Below are 26178 nucleotides of genomic sequence, written 5' to 3' on the forward strand. Positions count from 1 at the left end.
AAAAGCTGCTGGCTTCGTCTTGCCGGGCTGCATTCGGAGCGGGAACCCGCGTGTGTCGTCGAAACGCGCATCGCAACGCGACGCGACACACACACAAAACAAAAAAAGAGACAACTCAGCGGTGTGCCGCGCACCGATGTCGTCCGCTGCGCTAGCCCGTCGCCTGGTGCGTCAAGCCGCGGCCGGAGTGAGCCGGCGTGCGCGCTCCAGTGAGGCCGCTGGCTGCCCCTTCCATCGCGCGCTGGAGCAGACAGCGCACCGCTCCGTGGGAGCGGATCAGTGGAGCGGAAGAGCGGAACCGTCTCCCATGGTGACCGAGAAGACTTCGTCGGCGCGCAAGCCCTTCTCTTCGCTGCCCCGTCCCAAGGGGTTGCCCGTGCTGGGCACGACCCTCGACGTGCTCCGGGCCGGAGGCGCGCCCAAGATCCACGAGTACTGCGACCGGCGGCACCGCGAGCTCGGACCCATCTACCGCGAGACATTAGGTAGCGTGGACGCTGTCTTCGTGGCCGATAGTGCGCTCATTCAAAAGGTGTACACCAACGAAGGCAAGTTCCCCATGCACATGGTGCCCGATGCCTGGCTCATCTACAACGAAGTCAAAGGGATTCAACGTGGACTCTTCTTCATGTGAGTACAGTCTCATCCATGCTTCTTACGATCGTTGGTGCTGCGCGGCTCGTGCGTGCGCTCGCCGTACAGGGCAACAAGTGTCACCTGGGTGATTCGCGTCGTGGCGACTGTCTAGCTTGAATTTCCCGGCGTAGTCGACAGAGAACGCAACCTAACTTCACCGGCCTGATTGCTCGGCAACTTTTAACTTAGATTGATACATGTAGTTATTGGCACGTCCTTCTGGGAAGCCGTGCGATGTGTGTAGAATGACGCGTGAATCTTCTGCGTCTTTTGTCACCTGTTCGTGCGACGATCTTTCATGCTACGTTTTGACTGGAATGACGAATTCGGGTAGTTTGAACTTTTCCGGCACACCTGTATGCCATGCAGAAATTCCAGTGTGCTCTTGACATTTTTTTAAAGACTCTTCTTAGAAAAAACACAGATCCTTGTTCACGCGTACAATTTGAGGTGACCCCTTAATGTAATTACCTCTACAGCGCTTCAAAAGTGTGATTGATGGCTCTACTTTATTACGCTCTTTAAAAAAAAAAGCACTCTCGAAGTACTGCATTCATCTCGGTTATCTGTTTGTCTCTCGGAGATGCGTGCTTCAACTTTGCGGCAATCCCACTGGGACGACTGAAGAGCACTTGCGGCGAAGAGTGGCTGTTGACATTTGTGTATTGCTGGGCGTATTGTCATCATACAATGCCGCTTGACAGGAGCACGCCGGCTCTAAATGCCGAACAGCGTTTTTTTTTTCTTTACTGGTTTACTAACGGTTTGATCGTGTTATCGCCTGAGCCTTATTGCCCCTAACCACTGCGAACAATGCGAACGCGCGCAATCAGCCGATTGCGGCGCTTGACACAGCTCTCCGATATCTCGACCGAAGGAAGAGCGTACGTGACAGGTTCATTCATCCAAACTGCGCAACTCCCTCAACGCTTGAGTCTCAGTTCTGCGGATTCAGTTCTCTTTTGTAATTGCGCCATCACGCAGACAGCCTTCGGAATGTACTATCCGACTTTCGCATCCTGCACAGCCCGTAATACAAAAAAAAAAAATTACCACAGGTTCTCTCCCCTTCGATAAGTCAACATCGGGCTGCTTTACATGTGGCACGCGCTAAATACATCATCCGGACGGCCGTTAGCATTCCTCACGATTAAAAGAACAGCTGCGCAGATATTCTCATTTGCTAGGTGACGTCGAGTTAACTCGCGCCTATTGTGGACCAAATAAAGTTGTGTCACTCACTCACGCGCACAACAAAAAGGTTGGATCGTTCTGAGGAACTTGAAATGTCATGCCATGTCTGAAACAACGTGCTAAATCCTCCTACCTCACGGTCAGATGTTCGCAGTAGTTTGTGGTATCTGAATGAATAGCTGATTCTTTTTTCTTCGACTTATTTCTGCAAACTGACAACAGAGGCAGACTCCAGATGTTGACGATTAACTGACCACGTTTAGCGTGAATTAGGGACTGTTGGCTTCACGGCATAGCTTACGGGCACGTCGTGCTGCACCACTTGTAGAGGAGTCGCGGGAAATGTTTAGCGGGTGAGTCGAACTTTCGCGCTCGGGGGACAAGCTTGCAAGGAAAAGGAGCGCTGCTGCGACTGCTTCAAAACGGTTGCAAAGTCGCATGTCGTTCAAATATCAGTGGGTCCTTGCGAAGCAGTGTTGCTACTGGAAAGCGTTACAGCAACGTAATTACCCGATGATTTCGCTATGTTTTCTTGCGTTTTCGGAGATGTGACAATCACAAACTTTGCCTTGTTTAGTATTCAGATCCGTCAACACTTTACGTATCTACATGTGTGCGTTTAAGAAGCTTGGCTGTGGACTCGTAAACTTCTTTCTGACACTCGCTCATGCACTTGGTCGAATCAAGCGCAATGAACAGGACAGCAAAAGGATAGACACACGGGACGAAGCGCTTCATCTTGTGTGTCCCTCCTTTTGTTGTCCCGTTCATCGCGCTTCAATTCGTCTATCCCAATTTGCGCGCCTTACAATACGAACAGATTTTTTTTGTCTTTACTCATTCGTGGATGTGGTCACGCGTAAACCAGTGCACCACTGACGCAACTATGAGTCAATTCGGGGTGGTTTGAAACTCCTTCGTAATTTGTCCATCTTGCACAAGTGCATATATACAAGCACACATGCAAACGCACGTATGAACATACATAGAGTGTGCGTGAGCTCAGCTTCGACAAAAAAAAAATTCTGACCACGCCACTATGCAGCGCATGCATGATGATTGATTGATATGGGGGGCTTAACGTCCCAAAACCACCATATGATTATAGTAGACGCTGTAGTGGAGGACTCCGGAAAATTTGACTACCTGGGGTTCTTTAACGTGCGCCCAAATATCAGCAGACGGTCCTACAACATTTCCGCCTCCATCGGAAATGCAGCCGCCGCGGCCGGGATTCGATCCCGCAGCCTGCTGGTCAGCAGCCGAGTACCTTAGCCACTAACTAGACCATCGCGGTGGGGCAAGCGCAGGCATGTTTATATATATATATGCATAAAAGAAGAACCTGTAACGTGATGGCCGTTACGGAATCAGTCGCATGTGGCCGCATGGGAACGATGATGCGGGAGGTGCCGTTTTCACAAGCATGCGCTCAAGTCTTAGGAGACCATAAAAAAACTTAGGAACGTGAAGCAGGATGGGGCAGTACTTACCCAACAATGAATGAGCCATAACCGACAATATCCACGCACTGCCTTCACGCTTCTTTTTCGTCGTATGTATTGCTGAATTCTTTTTCCCTCTTAGCCAAAGTGTAAATGCAGTTGCGTCCTAGGATCACATCCAACGACAATAGGGAGGTTTAGAATAGCGCACCGCGAGCTCTTGCGGTGCGGTCGGTGCCACTGCGCATGCGTCGTACGCGAGCCGCCGTTCACGGCCCACCCGCAGCAAATCCGAAATAGCGGGTGGCGTGTGCGGCCCGCGAATGCTGGTGTCGAGGCTATGTGTAGTTCCCGTGCATTGGAGTTTTCGGGGCAGCTAAAGTCTCTAGATTGTTCCCTAGGAGGGGCAAACGTTATTCTAAAGCTCATATGGGGCCCGCAACGTCCGCAGCACCTGCAAACGTTATTCGCAAGCTCCCTAAGGCTCTCTGACTGTTCGGTATTCTACTGAAGATAACTGGAGAGCCTGTGCCCACCGTTCATGTTTATAGCTGCTCATAAAAACAAAAAAAAAGATCTGTGATTGTTAATGACCACACGTAGAGAAGCATGCCAATGGTAACTCGAGCCGTCAGGAATTTTTTTTTTAATCTTCTCGAATAAATAAGTATGAGTAAACGTAGCCTCGCGACATCCGCGGCAAAACACGTAATTAAGGACGTTTTTATCTTTAGCGAAGGGCATTCGCGTCTCGTTGAGACGGTGCGACTTTCATCACCGCGTGGTATACTTGAAACCGCGAGTATTTAAATGAGATCGCAACAGCACCAGGAATTCAGGAAGACGATCGATGCGAAAGCTGACCTGGGATTGTCTCGCAATGTGATAACAAGGGATTGCGAATGCACCTGGATCGACACTGCAGTGAGGGACACGATATGGTACCGTGGCAATGAATTAGCTCTAGGTCGTGCTTTGCTGTGAAAACGTTGTTGTCACCGTAAGGATCGGGCCAATAATCTGGGTGATACCGAGACCCACCGTCATAGAAACAATGGACTGCTTTGCGCTGGATATGGAACTAATATCTATTTTAAATGCAAACCATTTCATTGCGTACTGCAAGCACTTTTAGATTCCATCTGCGTGTTTATCTGTCTAGCCGCCTACGTCTGGGTGCTGTAATGATCACCCTCTTAACTCGGGGTACACCAAAAGTTGGTACGGGCGGTTTAGATGGTTTGACGAATACAACGCGCTGGTCATGACATCGATAAGATCACAATTTCGTCGCGTACTTCGTAGAAAATTTTCCTAAAAAACAGTGGCGCATACCCGGGGGCAGATATGTGCCACTAGTTTGCGGGTATGTGCCACAGGTCATAGAACTTTTATATGTACCCAGGAACGGTGGGTATACACAGGAGTAAATTTAAAGCTTGGGCGTTACAAAAAAGTTAAGATGGGCAGTGTTCACCGGACGAATGCGAAGAATAAATATCAGTGTCCCAACGAAAATCGAATTCTAGCATTCTGCGTGGCAATCGCCTATACTACCACAGAGCCACACCAGGTCTCGGAAATACTTAGCAAGTAGATCCCAATGTTTGTGAAACGTGAATTCTGGTTTCGGTACTGGCTGTAGAACTTTATAAACATTACATGCGCACTCTTAGGATACAGCCGTCACGTCGGGTTTGTGTCAATTGTAGTTAGGCGCCATCCGCTTAGGTTGATTTGTGTAGCAATGTTGATGGCTACCGTCCTCGGTAGCCAAAGTGCCAACACCAGCGCTTCATGTCAGCATACCACTTGTGGTGTTTCTAATATCCATGTCGCTGTTGGCAACGTTACGCAGCTGCAAACAACTGCTAATGTAAAACGTGTGTGGTTCTTTAAAGTATGTGTGTGCGTAGATTTGTACATATATTGAGCGCCACTTCATAACATCTCACTCAATAAACAATTTAGACGCATTTACCTTGCACCGGCACGCTTCGCATAACATCGATCTGCCATTTCTTCTTTTTTTTTCATCTTGCGATTGCAATGGCAATGTCATAGAGCCAAAACATACCACAGACAAGGTTCCATACAATATCTGAGAGAACACTGAGCACTGAGGGCACTGACTTACTTAAGTTACGACACCACACTGTCGGGAGTGGATAACAGTTGCACAAGTCGGTAGTTGCGGACTCGGGGACACAAGCGGCACGACACGTCATCTTCCGAAGTATGGGCATTCTGTTGCTGAGGGTCGACGCGTAATTCTTTTGCTTGTTTTCTTTTTTTTCTTCTCCACACCTTCAATATCTTCTTAAAGAACATTCTTCGTGTTCGTTTGACAATGCCACTGCGAAGCGTTCTGTCGACGTCAAACATATTACATATATATATATATATATATATATATATATATATATATATATATATATATATATATATATATATATATATATATATATATATATATATATATATATATATATATATATATATATATATATATATATATATAGTGTTAGAACTTCACACTTGCCGCCGGCAAAGTTTGTGGAAACGATACATGGGGTCGCTTTATTGTTCCAGGCTTTGCTTGAATTTAACACACAAAGGAGGATTCAGATTGGCACTCACGAAAGACTTGATATTTCACCATACGAAAATTCATATTTTAATAGGCGTACGTTTTTACTTTTTCCTCGTACAAACTGCTCCATTTTTTTTGGGGGGGGGGGGGGGGGAACACGATTTGAGAAAAATACTCCCTTCTTTCAGATCAGTTTTCCACTATGTAGGTTGCTAAGCTTTAAGTGGAAGTTTCGAGAAATTGCTCGAAAGTTTTAATTGTGTCGCCACTCTCCTTCGGCGTGTCATCCTCGGTCCTGCCTTGTTGCTGCGATTAATGTTTTTTTTTTTGTCCCCACTTACATACCAATGCATTTCAGTACGAAGCATTAGGTATATTCCTCCAGTGGTATTTTTTGCGTGTGTGTCACGACCGACGACCTGCCTATTAGGCCAATATAAATAAGACAGTTGACCCATAGAAAGAGTAGAGAACATTATTTAGTTGTTTTTAACTTCAATGATTATGACCTAAGTTCCAAGACCTAATTTCATGTTTGTTTCACTAATAATTAAATTAAAATAAAGCACCGGCACCGCTGTTATATATCCGACGTGGCACTGTCGCATTGTGTGTTCTCCGCAAATTTATCGTAAGTTTGCGGTTTGTTTCACCCGCTTTTTCAATTGTGCAAATGTCACTTGTTCTCGGTTGGGGAAAATTTTTGACGTCACTTCTCTTTTGTATCGCTTCTAGTATTTTTTTTTTATCTGCGGGATTCTTTCTTTCAATCGCACGGCCGTTTTTTCCATTGGCTACGGATTATGTCTGTATCGAAAGAGATGTCTAGGCTGCGACCACTGACATCTTTTTTCCACCCATTCTTTCCCTTATCTCCCATTTAAACTGGAACGATCGTCTGCACCGGTGGGAGATATATTCGCTATCGATGTTCGCGCATTTGACGGCCTTTCTTTTTTTTTCTTTTTTTTTTGTAGCGATGCCTTGTCGTTTGTCTCGGACGGACCGTTGAAAATACTTATTTCCTACAAAAAATTCATTGTCTTTTTCACGTACCTGCGATACAGGTGGGGCCTCCCATGGCACTCTCACATCCTGTGTCGTTCACGAGATCACTGCTCGATGGTTGCCCTTGTACAGTTTGTGTGTGCTACTGCACCGTGTGTGCTCCCGGTCTGTGTTTCAGTCCCTCTAGAAAAGAAAATATAACGATAATTCTCGAGGATCAACGTCCCCGAACCACGACATGATTATGAAGGACTGGACCGCTACGAAAATTTCGACCACCCCGGGTTCCTAAACGTGGACCCAAATCTAAGTAAAACGGCCTCGAGAATTTTCGCCTTCTTCTAAAATGTGGCAGCCGTGGTCGGGGATTCGATCTCAATCGTGACATTCGGGTCAGCATTCGACCACCACATTTTCTATAGTTCACCATGGCGGGGCTCTCTACAAGAAAAAGAAAGAGAACTGGTTTGACAAGCGAAGGAAAGTAAACATTTGGCAAGCCGCGTAACAGCGGACCGGTATAGAACTGTCAAAATACAGGTTTCCAAGTTGAAAGTGGATCATTTTTGCTGCAGCCTGACAGAGCGTAGGATCGTGGGCTCCGGACTTCAGATACATAGCCGTTCGTGCGTCATGGGCGGGCTAACCGCGAAAATTTAGGTACCATCGTCGAATCCAACCATGGACTCTAGATTCTCTTGGGTGCCTTTTGTTGTTTCGGCCCTTCTTTTGTTTGCCTCTAAAGTGCGAGAAATCGCGCTCTGATCAGGTCGTTGGCATCGATCATATCTGCGACTCCCATTGCTAAAAGAAGCCCCTTGTTTGTTCCCAGTGCGAGCACGGCTATTTTTTTTATCTTATCGCTCAATTCAGTTCGCCACAACAGCGCAACTATATATATGCGTCAAACATGCCTTTGATACAAAATTTTTCTTCGTATCAAAGAAAAAAAGATAACACCAAAAAGCTTAGAAGTACATTCCGGCCACTTCAACGGCATCCCGAGTTGCGCATCTACACGCTAGTCACGAGAGCCTTGTTTTCTGGGCGATTCCTAATGCAGTATCGGCGGCGGCATGAAGCGAAGAGGTATTTGTCTACATTGCATTCTTCCGAGTCGGGTGATAGCTTTGTGGCTTGTAGTGCAACACAAACAGAAATTACACGCGGGGACCAAAAAAAAAGGGGGAAAAAAAGAAACGGGGTTGTTGGAATGGGGGGAGGGGGAAGAAATGCCAATGAATGTGCTTGAGATAAGAGCGTTTATTCGAAATTTTTTGTTTCTCTTATTTTTTTTTTCGCTGCGATTGCCTTAGAGATACCGAAACCGGCAGAGCGGCGTCAGACTGTCGCCGCCAGCGCCGGATTTTGAGGCGAAGCGATACGCAGGCGCACCCGCAATACCGATCCGCGAGCTATTGTGCGATAATGTATGGGCACCGCAAGTAGGCCAAATAGTTTCGAGACTTCACGCTGCGATTCATCATAAGCCCTTCACAACCGGAACTGACCCTTGATTACGACAGGCTCAGTTCTGACTTTAGGAATGAGGAGGAGGATTGATTGATTGATATTTGGGGTTTAACGTTCCAAAACCACTATATGATTATGAGAGACGCCGTAGTGGAGGGCTCCGGAAATTTAGACCACCTGGGGTTCTTTAACGTGCACCCAAATCTGAGCACACGGGCCTACAACATTTCCGCCTCCATCGGAAATGCAGCCGCCGCAGCCGAGATTTGAACCCGCGCCCTGCGGGTCAGCAGCCGAGTACCTTAGCCACTAGACCACCGCGGCGGGGCGAGGAGGAGGATTGAAAGAGGAAGGACAGGGAGGTTAGCCAGTTCGACCTCCGGAATGAATGTCTTCACGATGAGCGTGCTGAATCTTTACCATTCATTCATTCGCACATTGCTGTCATGTTCATGAAAGCCATGCCATGGTGTCATGAATTAGCCTAAAAATAGATACAAATGAAAATTGCGAAAAAAAATACATGAGCATCAAAGCAGGCACAAGGATTGTGTCAGCTTTGAGGGTTGTATTGTACTTTCTCAATATTCATTCGAATTCTTTTTAGAGCAACGTGCGAAGGGCTAGATGAAACACAAAATAAAAAGAGGAATCTGTATAGGCAACAAGTATTTCACGTCTTATTAGTCACCACGGCATGTGCTTTTCAGGCACTTGATGGAAGCGAAACTTCACCGACCAGTATGATGAGAGGTAGTCAAGCATACTGAAATGCTTGCAGGTCTTAAACGCTAGAAGAGTGAGATGATTGAGACGAAGTGCTGTGCTTTCGCGATACAGAATTGAGCAATATCACCAAAACTGGTCTACGACAGTGTACCAACACATACCAGTTTTCTGTGTCGCTTACAATTTTCCCTATGTACCATACTTAGCGTGTCCCAGGAGAAAAAAAGACATCGCAGATTCTTAGCATCGTTATATTATCAGAACACGCCGAATTTTCCCGTCTCGCTGACTTTCCTCAGCGCATCGGTGGTTGCATTCAGCGATAGAAAAGGCATCGATTTCGGAAAGTGAGCCACTCAGCCTATAGCACACGCAGTGGGAGCACCCAGTTCAATCTGTTATACATAGGAAGAAAACAAAAAATAAGCAAGCCGAAACCTGTCCTTTGCCCAAGAAGGCAACACATTATTATCGTCAAGATGTGCAGCGCGCAAGCCCGACTTATCGGGATTGTGTCCCCACATTTCATTCTGTCAACTTTCTTTATTGCCTGCCACGCTCAACTTTGGTGTCGTTTTTTCTTTTTTTTTTTCATGTCTTATGCGCGTACCCTTCCCAGACGCTGGGATAACAAGTCTCCTGGCCCCACCAGTTTCTACACCCTTTCGTTCTAGGGGTTTCTTGGTTGGTTGGTTTTATGAAGTGCATTTTACCAGCGTCGCTGCAGCAGCCCCTTCGTAGCTGACCCTGAATGGGGAGATAAAAAACTAAATCCGCCAGTTACATTGATGTCACAAGTGGCGCAAATCCATTCACGCCGCTCAAAACCCGATTCGCGGTGCGTCGAACTCGCTGGGACGCCGCATTCTTGTCACGTCCGAAACCTTTTGTCCCTGTCTTCGTAATCTATGTCACCTTTCTTTTTCTCTGTCATTGTGTGTGTGTGTGTGTGTGTGTGTGTGTGTGTGTGTGTGTGTGTGTGTGTGTGTGTGTTGCGCGTGCATGTGTGTGTGTTTCTTGCATCACCCAAACGCGTACAACGGCCATTAACTAAAATTATCTACTAATTAACCAGCACTTTATGTAGAGAATACACCCAATAGCCATATTCAAGCCGATGTGCCTCGTTGACAATACGAAACAGATTTCGCAACAATTGCTCCCAACATGAAGTACGTGTGTGAGAGAGCTATATACCGTATACAGGAAAGGCAGAGAACTTGTAACGTATTTCAATTTCACGCACTTAAGGACTTGAGAGTAAGCACATTTGACAGGCATGTACCTGGCTTGGTGAAATAATTATGGACACCGAAGCGGTACCAGCCACAGATTTAATAACAGGGACTGGCGTCGTATCGCCATCTAGAAAGACCCAAGTACGTGCCCTTAGTAACAATAAGCAGTACATCTCGATGAAACTGATCTTGCGGTTCACCTATAACGTCACTTCCAGATGTTGGAACCTTTGCGCGCAAGTTTAATAAGTGCTACATTGTTGCTAGGGCCCCCGATTCGCTTAGCGATCGTGTAAACACTATCTGCTGAGCATGATGTGCAGCTGGCGTTTACCATGTGCAGCGGCTTGCTTAAGCGCTGCAGGGAGCACGCGCTCATATTCGAATAAATTTCTAAAGAGGTAAGAAAGTAGAACAAGCGGTTGCACTCGCTTTACTAAGACCATTTCCGGCATAACTAAAACAGCAGGTTTCTCTAGATATCGGCATGAAAAAATTTTTGCGAGCAAGCAAAAGTGACAGGTGCAGCGATCTAGTACGGACTGCATTGTACAAGATCGTAGCGCTCGCGGCAAAATGGCACTAGGGCACGAAAGGTCTAACGAAATCGCTGGAATTTCACGCAGCGAAATCTTCTTAAACAGGAGGCAAGGTACACGACTCAAACGTCAAAGAAACACACTCTCTTTCACTTGTGCGTCAATACTTCCCCCCTCCCTTTCCTGTATAGATTACGGTCGTCAGCAATGAGAAACTAGAACGTCGTTGCGATTGAGAAACGTACTCGGCGTTTCTCGAATAAAAGAAGAAAAAAAAAACGGCAATCTCTTCCGTTCTGAATAACTTGAGTTAATTGGAAAAATTGTTACAGATTCGCATTTGACATTCCTATAGGTATAAGTGATGGCATTTCTCTTCACGCTTAAGTGAAACTACAAAAAGGAAAATAAATTCTCAAATGAGCCTCATCATTGTCGTCTCCGCAGCTGTATACGCGCGTAAGCAGCACGACGCTGAGGAAAAAAGGTCGTGCTGACGTGCGTACTTAGTGTGAACACATAGCGCGTGCATCACAACCGCGTCGACGCGATCTTGGGAGTCCCCCCACCTTCTTCGTGCATGTGCGACGAAGGAAAGCGGCGAAGAAGACCTCTCCTAACACGATGTCACATCGTCCGTTCAGCTCGTAATGTTGCTGTCTCTCCGTGGTTTCAACACGCATACACATTTAGCAGGCGCTTCTTTCAGCCATGAATGCTCATCACTGCGGCAAAGAAATTCACCGGAATGATTCGCTAGTTTCCATAAAAGTCAGCGTTAAATAATAATAAGTGGTGATTGATTGATTGATTGATTGATTGATTGATTGATTGATATGTGGGGTTTAACGTCCCAAAACCACCATATGATTATGAGAGACGCCGTAGTGAAGGACTCCGGAAATTTCGACCACCTGGGGTTCTTTGACGTGCACCCAAATCTGAGCACACGGGCCTACAACATTTCCGCCTCCATCGGAAATGCAGCCGCCGCAGCCGGGATTTGAACCCGCGACCTGCGGGTCAGCAGCCGAGTACCTTAGCCACTAGACAATAATAAGTGGTGATATGTGGGGTTCAACGTCCCAAAACCACCGTATGATTACGAGAGACGCCGTAGTGGAGAGCTCCGGAAATTTCGACCACCTGGTGTTCTTTAACGTGCACCCAAATCTGAGCACACGGTAAAATAAGTGTTTGTTTTTACATACCAAAACCACGATATGAGTGTGAGGGACGACGTGGAGGGTCCTGGAAATTTTTGACCAGCTGGCGTTCTCCAATTTTCACCGAAATCTAAGTACGTGGGCCTGTAGCAGTTTGGCCCCACCGAAATACGGCCACCGGTGGCAGGATTCGACCACACGACCTTCAGCCGTTAAGCACCTTAGCCATTAGACCATGGGTAAACGTGGGCGTTGGCCTCCAAATTTACGTATTCCATTTAGTGCTTAGCGCTAGGAGACAATAATACCATCAGCTGCTGAACAGTGGGTACGTAACCTAATCAGATATGCTTGCGATGTAGACAGAAATATCGTAGAGGAACTCCGAGCCCCCTGAAGGCTTGTTACTGCGTCATTTTGTGTTTGCTGGTGTATATACGTGCAAAATGTGAAAGCATCGGGAATAGCTTTTTAAACTGCTGGCGTGATCTTTAAGCCCATCTTCTCGTGTTGACATGACCGACAGTTTTATTCCTTCCGAAGTGTCTCGTACTACATTCTAGCCAATAGCGCCACTGGCAACGCGTGTTGCACGGAATCTCGGAAGTCGGATGATCCGTAGAAGTGTGGCTACTTAGGCTAGTTGGTATGACATGACGATAGTTAGAACGCTAGACCAGAACGATGACAAAGAGGCGTCGTCGTCTGCTTCTTGTCTCTTAATCGCCGTTATGTTCTCGCGCTACAACTATCGTCGGATGTTCCATTCACGAGTGCTCCGGGAATGTGAGCACTCTTAAATGAGGGAGACACTGGTAATATTATTAATCACATAAGTTTTCTGATCGTAGTTTAGCATGCTGAACCAGAGCCGTGGTCTCAAGGCAATAAATCGGATGGCCAGCCACACAGCATGTTATGGAGAATTGTACGATGTGCTTGTGCATACTAGTGCCCGTTTTCATTGCAAGGTGATTTCTACTGGCTAGCTGGTTGATAATCGTACTTTAATCAGGGCGATATTTTATTAATGACGCTACATTGTAATGTTGATGAGCGTTTTTGTTCGGCGATCTGCAACATCGTGCCGGAACTACGTTAACGTGGCTACAGTGGCTCAAGTCTATCGAGGTGTCTCGCTCCGATGCACAGAACTGATCAATGGACGGGGAAAGAATAGTTGCTCAAAGAAAGGAAAATATGCAGATTCAAGGAAGACAAGCGTTAGAGTTTTCGAGCATCTTCTTTGAAAAACCCCGCTTTAGGAGCGCTCGCGTTGTTTGCAGGTAACAGTGCATCCAACTAACTTGCTACGTCATTAAGGAAGAAAAAGAAAAAGACACCATAACAGAACAAAGCTCGCACTATCGGAAGCATTCCGATGTCCACCGACACGACAGCTTCGTGCGGGCGTGATGGTGGAGCGTGTGGAGAAGCGCGCCTCTGAACCGTTACCACGCGCTCGGCCGACACGCTTGAGGGGCACCAGCTGCCAGCAACAGTGCTACGAGAAACGCTGAGCTATGTAGCCCGTGCATCGCAGGCCGGCCGGGCCAGACAGGAACGATTCGCCCGGTCCCCCCCATGGCGCTGAAAGTGGTTTCAAGGCCAAGGTTAGGCCTCCGCAACAGGTGCACGCCGACCGACAACCCTGATGGGAACCCCACACTGGTGTCCCTCCCCCCTCGCCTCTTCTCGCTGACGGGAAACGCGCGCGACTCGCTCATTCCCAAAGGAGGAGGGCGCGCTGTCGTCCGCAAAACCGACATTTATCACCCTCTCCCGCGGCAGAACAGGCCTCGTGCACTGCCGCTGCCCCGACAAAAACAGCGCAATCCCACCTTCCCTGCCTCGGCGCTCTCTGAGCGCACGCGTGCGACAGATAGAGGATCGTTTCGCGCACAGCTTCGAGCTGACGTCTCCCTGCGTCGTTGCACATCGTTATCCTTCTTCTTTTACGTCTTATCGTTCGCCTCAGTGCTGCTCTTCGGTCTCTCTCGGTGCATCCAAAAGAAGAAACAGTCGTCGCTTCAAGCCCTGAAACAGGCCACACTACTCTTCCTGCACGGGAAGCACAACGGACGCCTTCACATTTACACGGATGACTCCGTTTCTTTAGTAAGCTCCACAGGGGCGGTGGTTACTCGTGCGAACTACATCACGATTAAAGTCAGGACATCACATTTGACGTCGTCGACAGCTGCAGAACTCACCGGCATACGAGCAGCTCTGTAGTTTATAGTTGAAGAACCTTCGGAAGCTAGGTCCATCTTCTCGAACTCGAAGGCAGCTTTTCAATGTCTTATGTCGCCCTTTTGCCATGGACCTAATCAACAGTTAGTAGCCGACATAAGGCTTATTTACCGCCAAGCAATCGAGAGACAACACAGCATAGCGTATCGGTGGATACCAGGTCATTGTGGTATATATGGCAACGACAGCGGAGATGAGCCCGCTTGATCTGCACATGACGGTACGCAAACACAACCATCCCGTTCTCAAGAACCGACGCAGCTACAAGACTTTGTTAGCTTGCACGTGACCTCACACTGGTGCAGTGGAACTCGACGGAATTCATAAACGCTCGCCTGCGTAAATTGGATCCCGTTCTCAATCTTGGTCTTCCGTCAGGAATATTTTGAGCTGAGCAGACTCTTCGCGTATGGCTTGGCGTGGCCTTCACGAACGCATACTCCTTTCTTGTCGGAATGGCCAGTACCTCTACGTGCAATTACTGCAGCTGCCAAGAAACAATCGACCATGTTCTGTGCCAGGGTACCTATTTCATTGCGCCAAGACAAGAACTGGCCGAAGCTTTAGATAGACTAGATGATCGGCCTTTGTTGTAACAAAGTATTCTCGGTTATTGGCCAAGTGCATCATCAGCCCAGAAGGCTGAAAAAGCTTCAAATTTAGTGCCGTAATCTCTTTATTTTGCTTTTCCTCTTTCGCTATTTTTGTCTTTTTTTTCTCTCTCTCTCTTTGTATTCTCTCTTTTATATCATCTTTTATTTCCCTTACCCACTTCCCCAGCACAGGGTAGCCAGCCGTTCCAAGGGATGGCTAACCTCCCTGTCCTTCCAATTATTTCTTTGCTCCTACTCTCAGTGAGCATGCTCTATGACGCGTACGACTCGGCAGCTGCGGCGAGATGGTTTGCCCCCTTGACTTTTCAGGCAGCGTTTCTTCTAATGGCGATTCTTTTCTCAGTTTCCGGTGTCACTTCTCTTATTGGCGTTTCGTCCTTACTTCCCCCGTCTCTCATGTTGTACTAGCGTACCTGCCATTCGTCACTCGTCTCGCGTAGCGACATCTCTGATGCGCACCTATAATTGCCAGATTAAAAAAAAAAAGCCAAGAGGCGTGGATGGGGAGGCCAAGACTGCTCGTGAGAACAAACTCTGTTCCAACAAGAGGGAACGGCAACAGTCCCTTCAGGATCGTATACTCTCTCACTGGTACCATCTTATTTTGTGTACTTCTATGGGATGCTGCTGACTGCTCACGCTTGTGTAAGAGACGAGCGCATCCGACGCGTTGTTCTGGGCTTTCGGCTCTGGAAGCGGCTTGTATCAATGTGTGGCTACTCTTTGAGATGGGAACGTTGCTTCTGGCGAATTTATTGCGCGCGAGTTCATAAAACGACCCAGGTGACGCTATTCAAGTTATGCCATCACACTGTGCCGCCATATTGAAAATTTATACTGTGTCCAATCGTTCGCTGGTGAAACGCGTAATATTTTGGTAACTTTGAAAAGCACGACGTATTGTGCAGAACTTTTCTTAATCGAAAAAGTTCCCCACTCAATCTCCCACTTTTGTTCACTTTGCCACAGGGACGGCCCGGAGTGGATCGACAGACGCAGAAGCCTCAACAACGTGTTCCTCAAAACCAAGACTGTCACGGACAACGTGCCCGTCTTCAACGATGTCATCACGGACCTTCTGGACCGGTGGCAGGAAGCCCGCAACGACAACGGCATCTTGGAGAACGTTGAGCGCGAGCTGTACAACTGGTCCATAGAATGTACGTTGCTTTTCAGTAATCTACTTGAATTGCGAGTAGCGCAAGAGGGTTAAAGTACCTGCAGTTGTGGTCTAGAAACAGGGGCGCGTCTCGAACGGAGGATTTAATAAAAGGACAACATATATGCATCTTGAAGAGATAAATGAACTGACAAGTATGTCAGATGTAGCGGGAACACGAAGCGTAATATCGCCATGCAGTAACTTTATTTCCTCTATGATTGCATTGAAAAGGCCTATACCTTAATGAGTCTATCATTTTGATCTGACTTCATTCATTGTAACGACCACATGTCCAGAGGAAGTCCATGCTTTTGGCGCATAATTCGGGTGTTGTATCGCATCCGATCTTGTTCCGCAGAAACAGTCAGTGAATGCTTACCACCTGGTACTGTGCAGGTGACCGTATAACCAGAGAACATTTACATCGACTGTGTATAACTTTGGTGTAACCCTCTACCACGTCTGATCTTGCCCTTACTATTTCTGCAGCGCTGGGTGCCATGATATTTGGCTGGCGGCTGGGATGCATCGCGCAATCCTCAAGCATGGAGAACGTGCACGAGTTTGTTCACTGCGTGCAGCAAATATTCAACGAGTCGGCCAAGATGGCCATGTTCTCACCACGCCTCGCCTACCGTCTTCGGTTGCCCGTCTGGCGGCGCTTTGTCCGGGCAGCGGGACGAGCTCTCGAGCTTGGTAAGTGTGCGCCACACCAGGGTTTCTATTATTTTGTGACTATGAAGTCAGCAAACGCAGCGAATTGCCGTACAGGCACTCATGGTTAATATGTACAGTTGAAGAACTATGTATAGCAAGGGATCGAAGTCACGTCTGCTAATGCGTTGTCCCGAGACTGTAGATTCAGGTGGCAGTCTTTACGAAACGTAATTGCAATATGACAGTGTCTACAGAGACTACTGCAACACTGTACAGCGTATCCACTGGAAAGATACCAAAGAATGTCATACTATATTCAAGCTCGTTTCCCAGCCACTTATCGAGAGTAACGCAAAATTTGTTCTGCTGCCATTACGTCTGTGACGAGTCTAGACGGTAAAGTTGACTGCACGGCTCAAGTGACCATTTGACTACGATGGTCTTTCCGGACTTCGTCCGCAAGTGTGTTTCATTTTATATGAACTTTCGGGTGTGCTCCTTGTGACACCTAGCCTACTGCTACTTTTTTTTAACCTTGCAGCAAGAGAATACGTGGAGGAGAACGTGAACGCAATCGCCAAAGATCCATCGTCAGCTGCCCAGCACAACCAAGGCATTCTAAGTCAACTGCTGCTGAACGAAAAAATAACCGAAGAAGAGCTCGTTCGCATCGTCACAGACCTGTTTCTGGCTGCAGCTGACACGGTAAGCATTACGACACACACACTAATGACCTGTTTTCTAATTTCCTACGAAGGATGCAGTTTTTAAAGAGCTAAATACTGAGCTGAAGCTGCCTTGACGATTAAGTGATGAGTGTAGCAGTTTTTTTCTGAACGTACGACGATCCTTAGCGCCGTGTGCGGACGGACGCATGGCAATCAAAAGCAGACACGGTGGTAACAAGTCGCTCAAATCCATCCTTCTATTTTCTCCCGCAGACTTCACATGCCACACAGTGGGCGCTGTACCTTCTCGCCAAACATCCCGAGCAGCAGGAGCGGCTACTCCACTCCGTACATAGCGTCCTACCGGAGGGTCAACCAATAAACGAGGAGAGTCTGGCGCGGCTACCCTACGTCAAGGCCGTCATCCGGGAAGCCCTACGGTAAGCTCCAATTCATGAGAGTTATCACTCGTTATCGCTGTATTACCTGAAGTACAGCGTTTAAAAACCATGTGTACGCAGCGAACAACTCTCAGAAACGCACCGAGCTCAACACTCGGACCATGCAGATGTATACATGTTTCAAATTACTTTTCAAATTACTGGTTGCTATAGCCGCTTTCGTCGTACCAGTTCAAGATGGTTCGTTGGCATAAAAGCTGATGGCGAAAGCTGCTGGGTGAAGTCGCGGCAGCGTCGAAGTGCGTGACGTGTATTTTTGCAATGATTGTGGCACTAATCCCTGTCATTATTCTGTACATTTATGAAATTTGCGCCCATTCTGAGTATGTTTTCATTGCGACTCTCTTGCCATATGATTGAGTTTCTTTACCGGATGTCTATTTTCAGATTGTACCCGGTAGCACCTTTCCTGACAAGAATCCTATCCGAAGACATTGTCCTCGACGGATACCACATTCCCGCTGGGGTAGGTGTCTGGAAAGATCTCTACTCTTGAACCATTCGTCAAGTTTTTCCTACTTTATCATTATTTAGTTCTCTTGTGTATCAGCTTTCTGAATACTTAGACGCCGCGGTAATGTCTCCTTCTGCCTCACCATCTTTCATATGTTTCTTTTTTTTTTCTCGCACATCGCCCCAACTTCCTCCTATCCCACCTCAAGAGTTGCGCACCCGTGTATCTCGGCTTCATATCGCGACGCCGACTTTTTTTTTGTACAGTCTAAGCGGACCGCGCCAGACACCGCGTGGTATTTTCTTCGCAGTATCGTGTTCGCAGCTGAGAGAAGAAGAAGAAAAAAATGGCGCCTCTCTGGGGGCCAAGTTCTTGCCCGCGTTGCTTAGATGCCTGATATTGCTTCAGCTCGCATGACGCCCTTGAAGATTCCAGCGTGAAATGGAAGGACTCTGTCGTTGTGGGAGGTGGGTGGAGATGACGACGTTTCAAATTGCATTGCAGCACTGCATCGCGACATTCTTCGCTCTGGAATTTATTCGGGGCCAGCCTCGCGAGTATAGCATTCACACGAAGGGGTGGATGGCGGCGCGACGTGGCTCAGCGTCACCACGTAGCGTAGCAAAGAAGGGTGCGACAGTGCAGCCATGTCAGCCTTAGTCCGAGGACTGATTGGGCAACTCGTTCGTTTTGCTTCGTGTGAATATGGATTAGCGGGCAGCATTTGCGAAAACGTGGAACGGAATCTCTACAGTCATGTTGGGCTCACAATTATATATGGTAGTGCGATGTCTCGGCAGAAGTTACGAGAGAAATTTCGACGGCAACGAATTGTATGCGACAAACTACTTGAATAAACTTGGGAGCAGTCATCTCTCTTTTCAATCATTGTATTGCTCGACGAAGGTATACGAATAAGGAAACTGCAAAGGAGAAGCGAATTATGTAATCTTTAAGCAAGAGCGCTATCTGTACAAACTTCTTCAGCACGCTGCAGCCAGTTATCAATGAAGCACTGATACGATTATTCGACTGACTGGTACATCAGTGGCTGGACTGCGTGCGTTTGTGCGATGTAATAAGCGGTGATCATACCACCACCCTAGAGATTAAAAAGAAGAACATCGAGCAGGTACATTGGTGTCAGATTCCTAGTCGGTTCCCCGCAGGGTTGTGTGCCACAGTTTCAAAAATCAACAACCTTAATTGACCCCAAAATGAGCTCGCAAGTGGTCGTGTTCCTGTCAAATCCAATACTGCATTATAATTTTGCAGTGTCATCTTTCCAGCTAGCCTACTTATGGTTACCCTCGATACAACGTTGCTGCTGGCACTGTGACCTTACAGGTATTATTTCGCTCATAGTGGATGCCGTACTTTTTTTTCTCTTCGCAGAAGCTCATCCTCATGTCCCTGTATACTACTGGACGGGACGAACAGCACTTTTCTGATCCACACATGTTCAAGCCCGAGCGATGGCTGCGAGATGGCGACCGCACGGGCCAGGTCAACTCGTGGGCCTGCCTTCCTTTCGGCCTTGGCGCCCGCTCCTGCATCGGACGACGGGTAGCCGAGGTCCAGATGCAGTTCCTCATAGCAAGGGTGAGTACCGTACGTTTGTACTGCCTCGTGAACCATGGCCTCCAAGACGCACGCTGTATGCTTCCGGAGCGCGAGTCGTGAAATTCTTCTGTTGGACGTGCCTGACTGTCCGGGACTGACACGGGTGGTAGTTTCAGCCTAGGGGAATTGAAAATGTAGCCCTCTGTGCAATCCTGGGTCAATCTGCCACGACAAATCGACTAGACTCTTTAATGAATGATGTAGATGCTTAACAAGTTAGAACAGTAGGGAGACTTTGGCGTAGGTTTTCTTTCTTTAATTTACCTTTACATGGTGTTCTTTCTTTATAGCTTTTTTGTTACAGCAGTTGTGGTCATTAAATAGAGCTTCGAATCTGCCAGACACGTACCCCCGTGTTCAGAAACGCTCCGTCACTTGAACTTGACTTAAAACCGCCTTCAATGCAGCGTGTTCGAAACGTGTCTGTGCGTTTGTACTGCCTTGGCACCGCCTACACAGAGCGCGTTCGAAACGCGTTTGTGCTGCGTTGAAGTCGGTGGCAAGTCAAGTTCAAATCAAGCAGCGTTTCTGAATACGGGGATAGAATCGCCGCAGCTTCCTTTTCTCATTTAATGGTGCATAGACAAGTCACATCTCGTGGGCATTATGTGTCAGTTGCTGTATATTATCATCATCATCATCAGCCTGACTACGTCCACTGCAGGAAAAAGACCCCTCCAATGTTCCGCCAGTCAACTCGGTCCTGTGCATGCTGCTGCCAATGTTTACCCGGAAACCTCTTAATCCCATCTGCCCACCTAACCTTCTGTCTCCCCCTAACCCGCTTGCCTTCTCTGTGAATACAGTTAGTTACCCTTAATGGCCAGTGGTTATCCTGTCTACGCGCTACATGCCCGGCCCATGTCCATTTCCTCTTCTTGATTTCAACTTTGATATCAGGGATACATTAAACAGTACAGCGAACTGACATGTTGGAGTGCATGTTCCTTCATAAGCAACATTACGACGTGTGCTTCCCATAACGTAAATTACTACTAACCACGGAAACACTGCGTTTGGTTACGTGAACTAACATGTGCGTGCCTGTACACTTTCATTCGACTTTCTCTACAGCGCGATCTCTCTGCTCCTCTCTCTTGCAGACGGTGCAAAAGTTCCAGTTGACTCCAAGTACGGACAAAGACGTCCAGATCAAGATGCGGCTCATCACCACACCCGAGGAGCCAATCTCTCTGCGGATGACCCCTCGGTAGAGGTGTCCAGTCTGTGGCTCACCCACGACAGAGAAAACACAAGCGTGTCACAAGCGATCCGATTTGTCCGTGACACGGAGACGTCTACCACGACGACGCCATCGGACCGAATGCCGGGGATCTATCACCCATCTACGCGGCGTCCTGGAAGGCAACCGGCGTGCTGATCGCGTCGACGTCAAGAGCCGAGCTCGCTCCTTCACCGCCTCCACTGGGCCCCGAGCAAGCCAGCACTACCGCCAAAGACGAGGGCAGCCCAGACCACGGCAAGCCCAGCTGGGACCACGCCCGAAAAACCACGCACACAAACACACAAATACGCGTCCCCACGCAAGGCGTGACATTGGCGTCACTTCCGCTGGTCGGAAGTCAAGCTTAACGCGACTCCATGTATCTTGATAGCAAAGCAACCTGATCCAAGCGTCACAACGAGACCTTTTCTTAGCATTTTGCTGACTTTATGCTCCTGAATACCTGTAAGCCAGATGTACGATATTTGTTGGCAATTACGGGGCCCTGGTCTCGGGCACACTACTTAAGAAGGACGGGTTTTGTTTTCTACAAGCAGTGCTATTGTTATGTATTCATATCCATAAACTTGCTCTATCGTAACCATAGCAATTTCCAGTGCTCGTTGAAAAGCTCAGTTGCACGTGCAGAGAGCCTGTGTCCTTTCACGGCTCACGTGGAGGTCTTTCCATATGTCTCCACTGGTAAAATTATTACAGCAATAAAAAGTAAAGCAAGAAAGGAAACAAAATCTCCCGAAACTAAAAGCTTTCGTTAAGCGCAATGTACTTGTCGTCGAGATGAACGAATGATCGAATCGACGCATTGAAATAGTCTTCCGTGTAATGTCCTCCGCGGGATAGTCTGACCAAACTTTGAACTTCACCGACTTGCATTACGTTGCTGTTCACTGTAGAACTCGTGCCTCATTGAATGACAATTGAATGCTCCAGACGGTATTGCATAAAGACATGTTACCAAGCCGATCTTGCAGTATAGGGCAGGAAAACGTCTCCTTGTACTTACGCCACTGACCTTACGCCTGTTTGACGCTTGGATCGCGAGTAACCACCCTAAAGCAGTTTTTTTAGCAATGACTTCGAAACTAATTACTTCTACATATCTTGTAATAGGACTCTAGGTTTCTTGCAACGAACGAAGCTTCTGCAATCATGTACAACGTCACTTGGTAACGTCCGTGGTATGCGATGCTATAGCGTACCCTCTATCCGAGCTTGTTGCAGCAAATCGGCGTGCCTAACTTGTACAGTATCGCCGCCATGCGCGTTCATGTACTGTTTCAGTGAATGTGTATACATTAACAGGTGGAAGCACTAGTCCGTTGGAGTCTGTTTGTGATGTCTTGTGAACAGAGATGCGATGTGTGACTGGTGCCACGAACGTACACAGCACAGTCCCAATTTACGATTTTGTAACCACATATGCACATTGTCTTGTTCCTTTATCTTTTTTTTCTCTCTTTTACCAGTACCTTTAGTTATACCCACTAACGACTCACTTGTAACGATCTCATGCGCGTTGTTTTGGAGAGGACAACTCGCAGCCTTCGAATGACGTCACACGTCGACGTTCCATATCCCCTCGTCCCACTAAGGTTTTAAGTACGGGTCACACACTGGCTCACAACGGCCCGGTTAAACCCGTAAACTTCCAAGCAGAAGGTACCTTAAAATGAGTGTGCTGTGCTGCGTTTAAGCAACGTTTTCTTTATGTTGCCACTTCCTAGAAGGCGGTATTGATCTTTGTATGAAGAACACGTTATCTGGTAACGTAGTTCGTAGTCTATCCATCCTATTTACAGTACTTCAGGTGACGATCTGAACACAAAGCCTTGGATAGACGTACTGAGCCAATCCGCCAATTATTTATTCATTTTGTTGTTTCGAAACACCTCCGTACGTCAGGGTGGATATCAGTCCAGTTAGTGCCTTTCGGAGTGTCACTATCTCCAGCAGCAGCAGTAGCGTACAAATATGCGTAACCACGTCTTCAGGTCGTACGACGTTAATGACTGCGAGGAAACATGTCAAAAGAAGTGCTACAAAACGAACTCCTCGATAATGAAAGCCGGCTAACTTGTTGAAGAGGACAGCGTTCGCTCTTCACTAGGAGTGCGTTATCTTGAATTGCTAAATTTCCTAGCAGAACTTCAGAAGTAATCGAACCCCAGAGGCATCTCTGAGGCGCGACAGAAAGTTTTCTCGGCACATTTTAATACGTGATCAGGCGGGGACTTCCTCTGGTATGTTGTATGTTCCTACGATATTGACGTGGGAAGGTTGTACGGACGTCACACCTTGCTCTTTACTCCAAGAAAAAAATGTGCAGTGGGGGAGCCTTTGCACAAGGCGCAGCTTTCCTGCAAACTAGGAGCACAGTCTCGATCATCAATCGGTGTTGTCGGTGTTGTGCTCACGAAGATAACAACGAGAGGAATAGGCCGTGAAAGAAGCGTATGGTTTGTCTCAAGCTTTGCCGACATGAAGCACAGTCGTATACATGCCCAACGTGTTCGACTTTTGTTTTTCCTCGAAGTAGACTGATTTCGTTTCCTCGTCGATGTTTGTGTCCATTTTCTCGGTGTTTGTCCCAACTATTTATTTCACCCCCCTCCCTACCTTGTTGTGTAAACTTTTGAGGAGCCTTGATCTCTATACACGAGCGCTGACGTCGCTCTGTTCCTTGTTCGCAATGTGCCCATGTTTACACAAACACCTTCCTGCGTCGAAAAAAAGCGCATTCGCGCTATCTCATTCCCCTATATTACCTCCTTCGGCTTCTCCAGTATAAGAAACTGTAGCGTTTCTCAGCGTGAAGCTGTCGAAGTGTCAAGCTTAAGCGGCATCGCTATGAAATGCATCAGGCAGCACAGCTCAAAAGGAATGCTGCATGCTTCTTTTCATTTTTATTTTCTCGACTTCTCATTCCTACGGCGTCATTGCACACAGCTGACCACGTGACACAAATGATATATACGTGTATACTTTAGCTTTCCTCTCTGCCTAATCATGCCAACTAACCACCTAAGAGTCACCACGCATCATGTCGTAAACGTCGTCTCATCGTCGCATATTTTAATGCACCGTGCTGCTCGAAACCCACACGAAGGCACCTTCTGTTTTGTTTTACTTTCATCGCATATCATATTTATCTATTTATCACGTCGACCAATCATAAATGAAAACTCGCGACTGCACGTATGTTTCGAGGTTAGTCTCGGATTTTTTTTTTCTGCATGGTCGCGGCCAACGCACACAAACACGTTTAATGAGACGTATGTCTCGAATAGCCCACCGACTTAATTATGTATCGTGTTCTCAGTGTTCACTCTATCCATTGTATAGGAAGTCGCGACTGGTATCGAATGTCTTGTTAACCCTCAGATTCATGGAGCGTGTTTTCCGTATAAATAAATATATATATATATTTTTGTACAGTTTCGACGCGTCTGACACTATTTACTCTTGACCGCAGATGATAAGTGCCACATTGTACAAAACTCTCAGGTTGGGGATCAACCGTTATTTCTTGTCTCCTGCATAGACCACTAACCCACCGCGTGCGACAGTGTGTTGTTTTGCTCCGCTGCAGATGCCCTGAACTTGTGCAATCACATTACTTCATTCGTTCATCTATTCACGCGTCTGCTTATGTGAAAATGCACTGTTATTTTTTTCGTACGACAAGTATGCCTTCACTTTTTTAACGAGGTATGAGCATCACTGTCACTGGCGCGGTAAGCGTATTGCGTAGTTGTCTGTGTTATACCTTGTGCACAATACCCGTCGACGTATTATCAGATGCGAGGAACAATCAACGCTGCACGCAACTGTGTACTTATATGCACTCAGCTGGTTTCGTGGTCGGCCCAAAAAAAGCCTCAGAAATGCACCTATATGCATGCCACTTGTGTGCGCACGTATATTTTTGTATAATATGCGACATAGCATCACCCTACCGCGTGCCTGTACAATAAGTATGGTGTGCTTTCAACGATGTACTCATGGGACAAAATTATTTTTTTTTTACTAACATGCCAGTCGCTGACTTTATTATTTTTTCTGTGCCGCGAAACGAACGAATGAAAATAAAAGACCTTGCATTTATACAAAAAATGGATTACTGTCCTTATTTTCTGGCTCTCATTCAAAAGGCTGGAAACAGAATGCTTATTCTCTATGGTCACTTCTTTTTGGCGCTTCAGACAGACAAAGAACTTTAATGAGTCCTGAGAGACTAGCTGGTAGGGACCCGCTGCAGTTACAAATTTCTTAATACTTCCAATACTCGTTCATGTAGGCTGTCTTCAAGACACTTGGTCGCACCACATCACTACAACGGGAGACACAAAGTGGTCCCTTAATGGCATTGTGTGGTGTCCACATGTTAATAGCAACATTAACATTTGATGAATTCCATGTTAAATGTTATGATTATACGTAAAAAGCACCCCAACGCGTTCTGGTGCTGAGCACGGCTTCCGTCTCAATTCCATATGTTTATTCCTTTTATTATGAGTCCATTACGGCCTTGTAGACATCTGATTGCTTTTTGATAGCTAAAGATATAAAGTAGTCCAAATTCAACATATATATCAAATTCAACATATGGCATATATCAACTAACATATGGCTAACATTGTGCAAGATTAATACAATGCAACAAAACGCACAAGAATCAAGGACAACAAAGATGATGGCTTGCGACAGATTCACAACTGTACAAGAAAGTCAGATTGGCAGGCACATTTTCGCTGAATAGTCAGAAAATAGCACATGTTGGGGCTATAATGGTGTAAAAAAAATAGCATTTCCGTTTCGCGCAGAGTCACTGAAGTACCACTTACGCGGATATCACACTTCGAATGTATAAAATAAGTCTTCATTATTTCTCGTGCCGTTGCGTACTTACTTTTTTTTTCGAGTATGTGAATATTGCTAAGATATGCCTACAAGCACACGATTCACAGTGTACGTACAGGTGACTGTTCTCGAATCACGTGTTCACGCACGATGAATGGC

The 26178-nt window shown here is 46.9% G+C and overlaps 1 protein-coding gene across 1 annotated transcript; it reads left to right on the forward strand.

Annotated features, from left to right (window-relative positions):
- Positions 1-34: 34 nt before the first annotated feature.
- Positions 35-25272, forward strand: LOC119176917 (cytochrome P450 315a1, mitochondrial). Its single transcript, XM_037428259.2, has 8 exons — positions 35-630; positions 15858-16048; positions 16540-16746; positions 17249-17412; positions 17649-17815; positions 18224-18302; positions 19686-19892; positions 21017-25272. The coding sequence occupies exons 1-8, from the start codon at positions 137-139 to the stop codon at positions 21125-21127; spliced, it is 1620 nt and encodes a 539-aa protein (XP_037284156.2). The 5' UTR covers positions 35-136; the 3' UTR covers positions 21128-25272.
- Positions 25273-26178: the final 906 nt, after the last annotated feature.

Source organism: Rhipicephalus microplus, chromosome 3 (genome assembly GCF_043290135.1).
Source record: "Rhipicephalus microplus isolate Deutch F79 chromosome 3, USDA_Rmic, whole genome shotgun sequence".
Classification (NCBI taxonomy): Eukaryota; Metazoa; Arthropoda; class Arachnida; order Ixodida; family Ixodidae; genus Rhipicephalus; species Rhipicephalus microplus.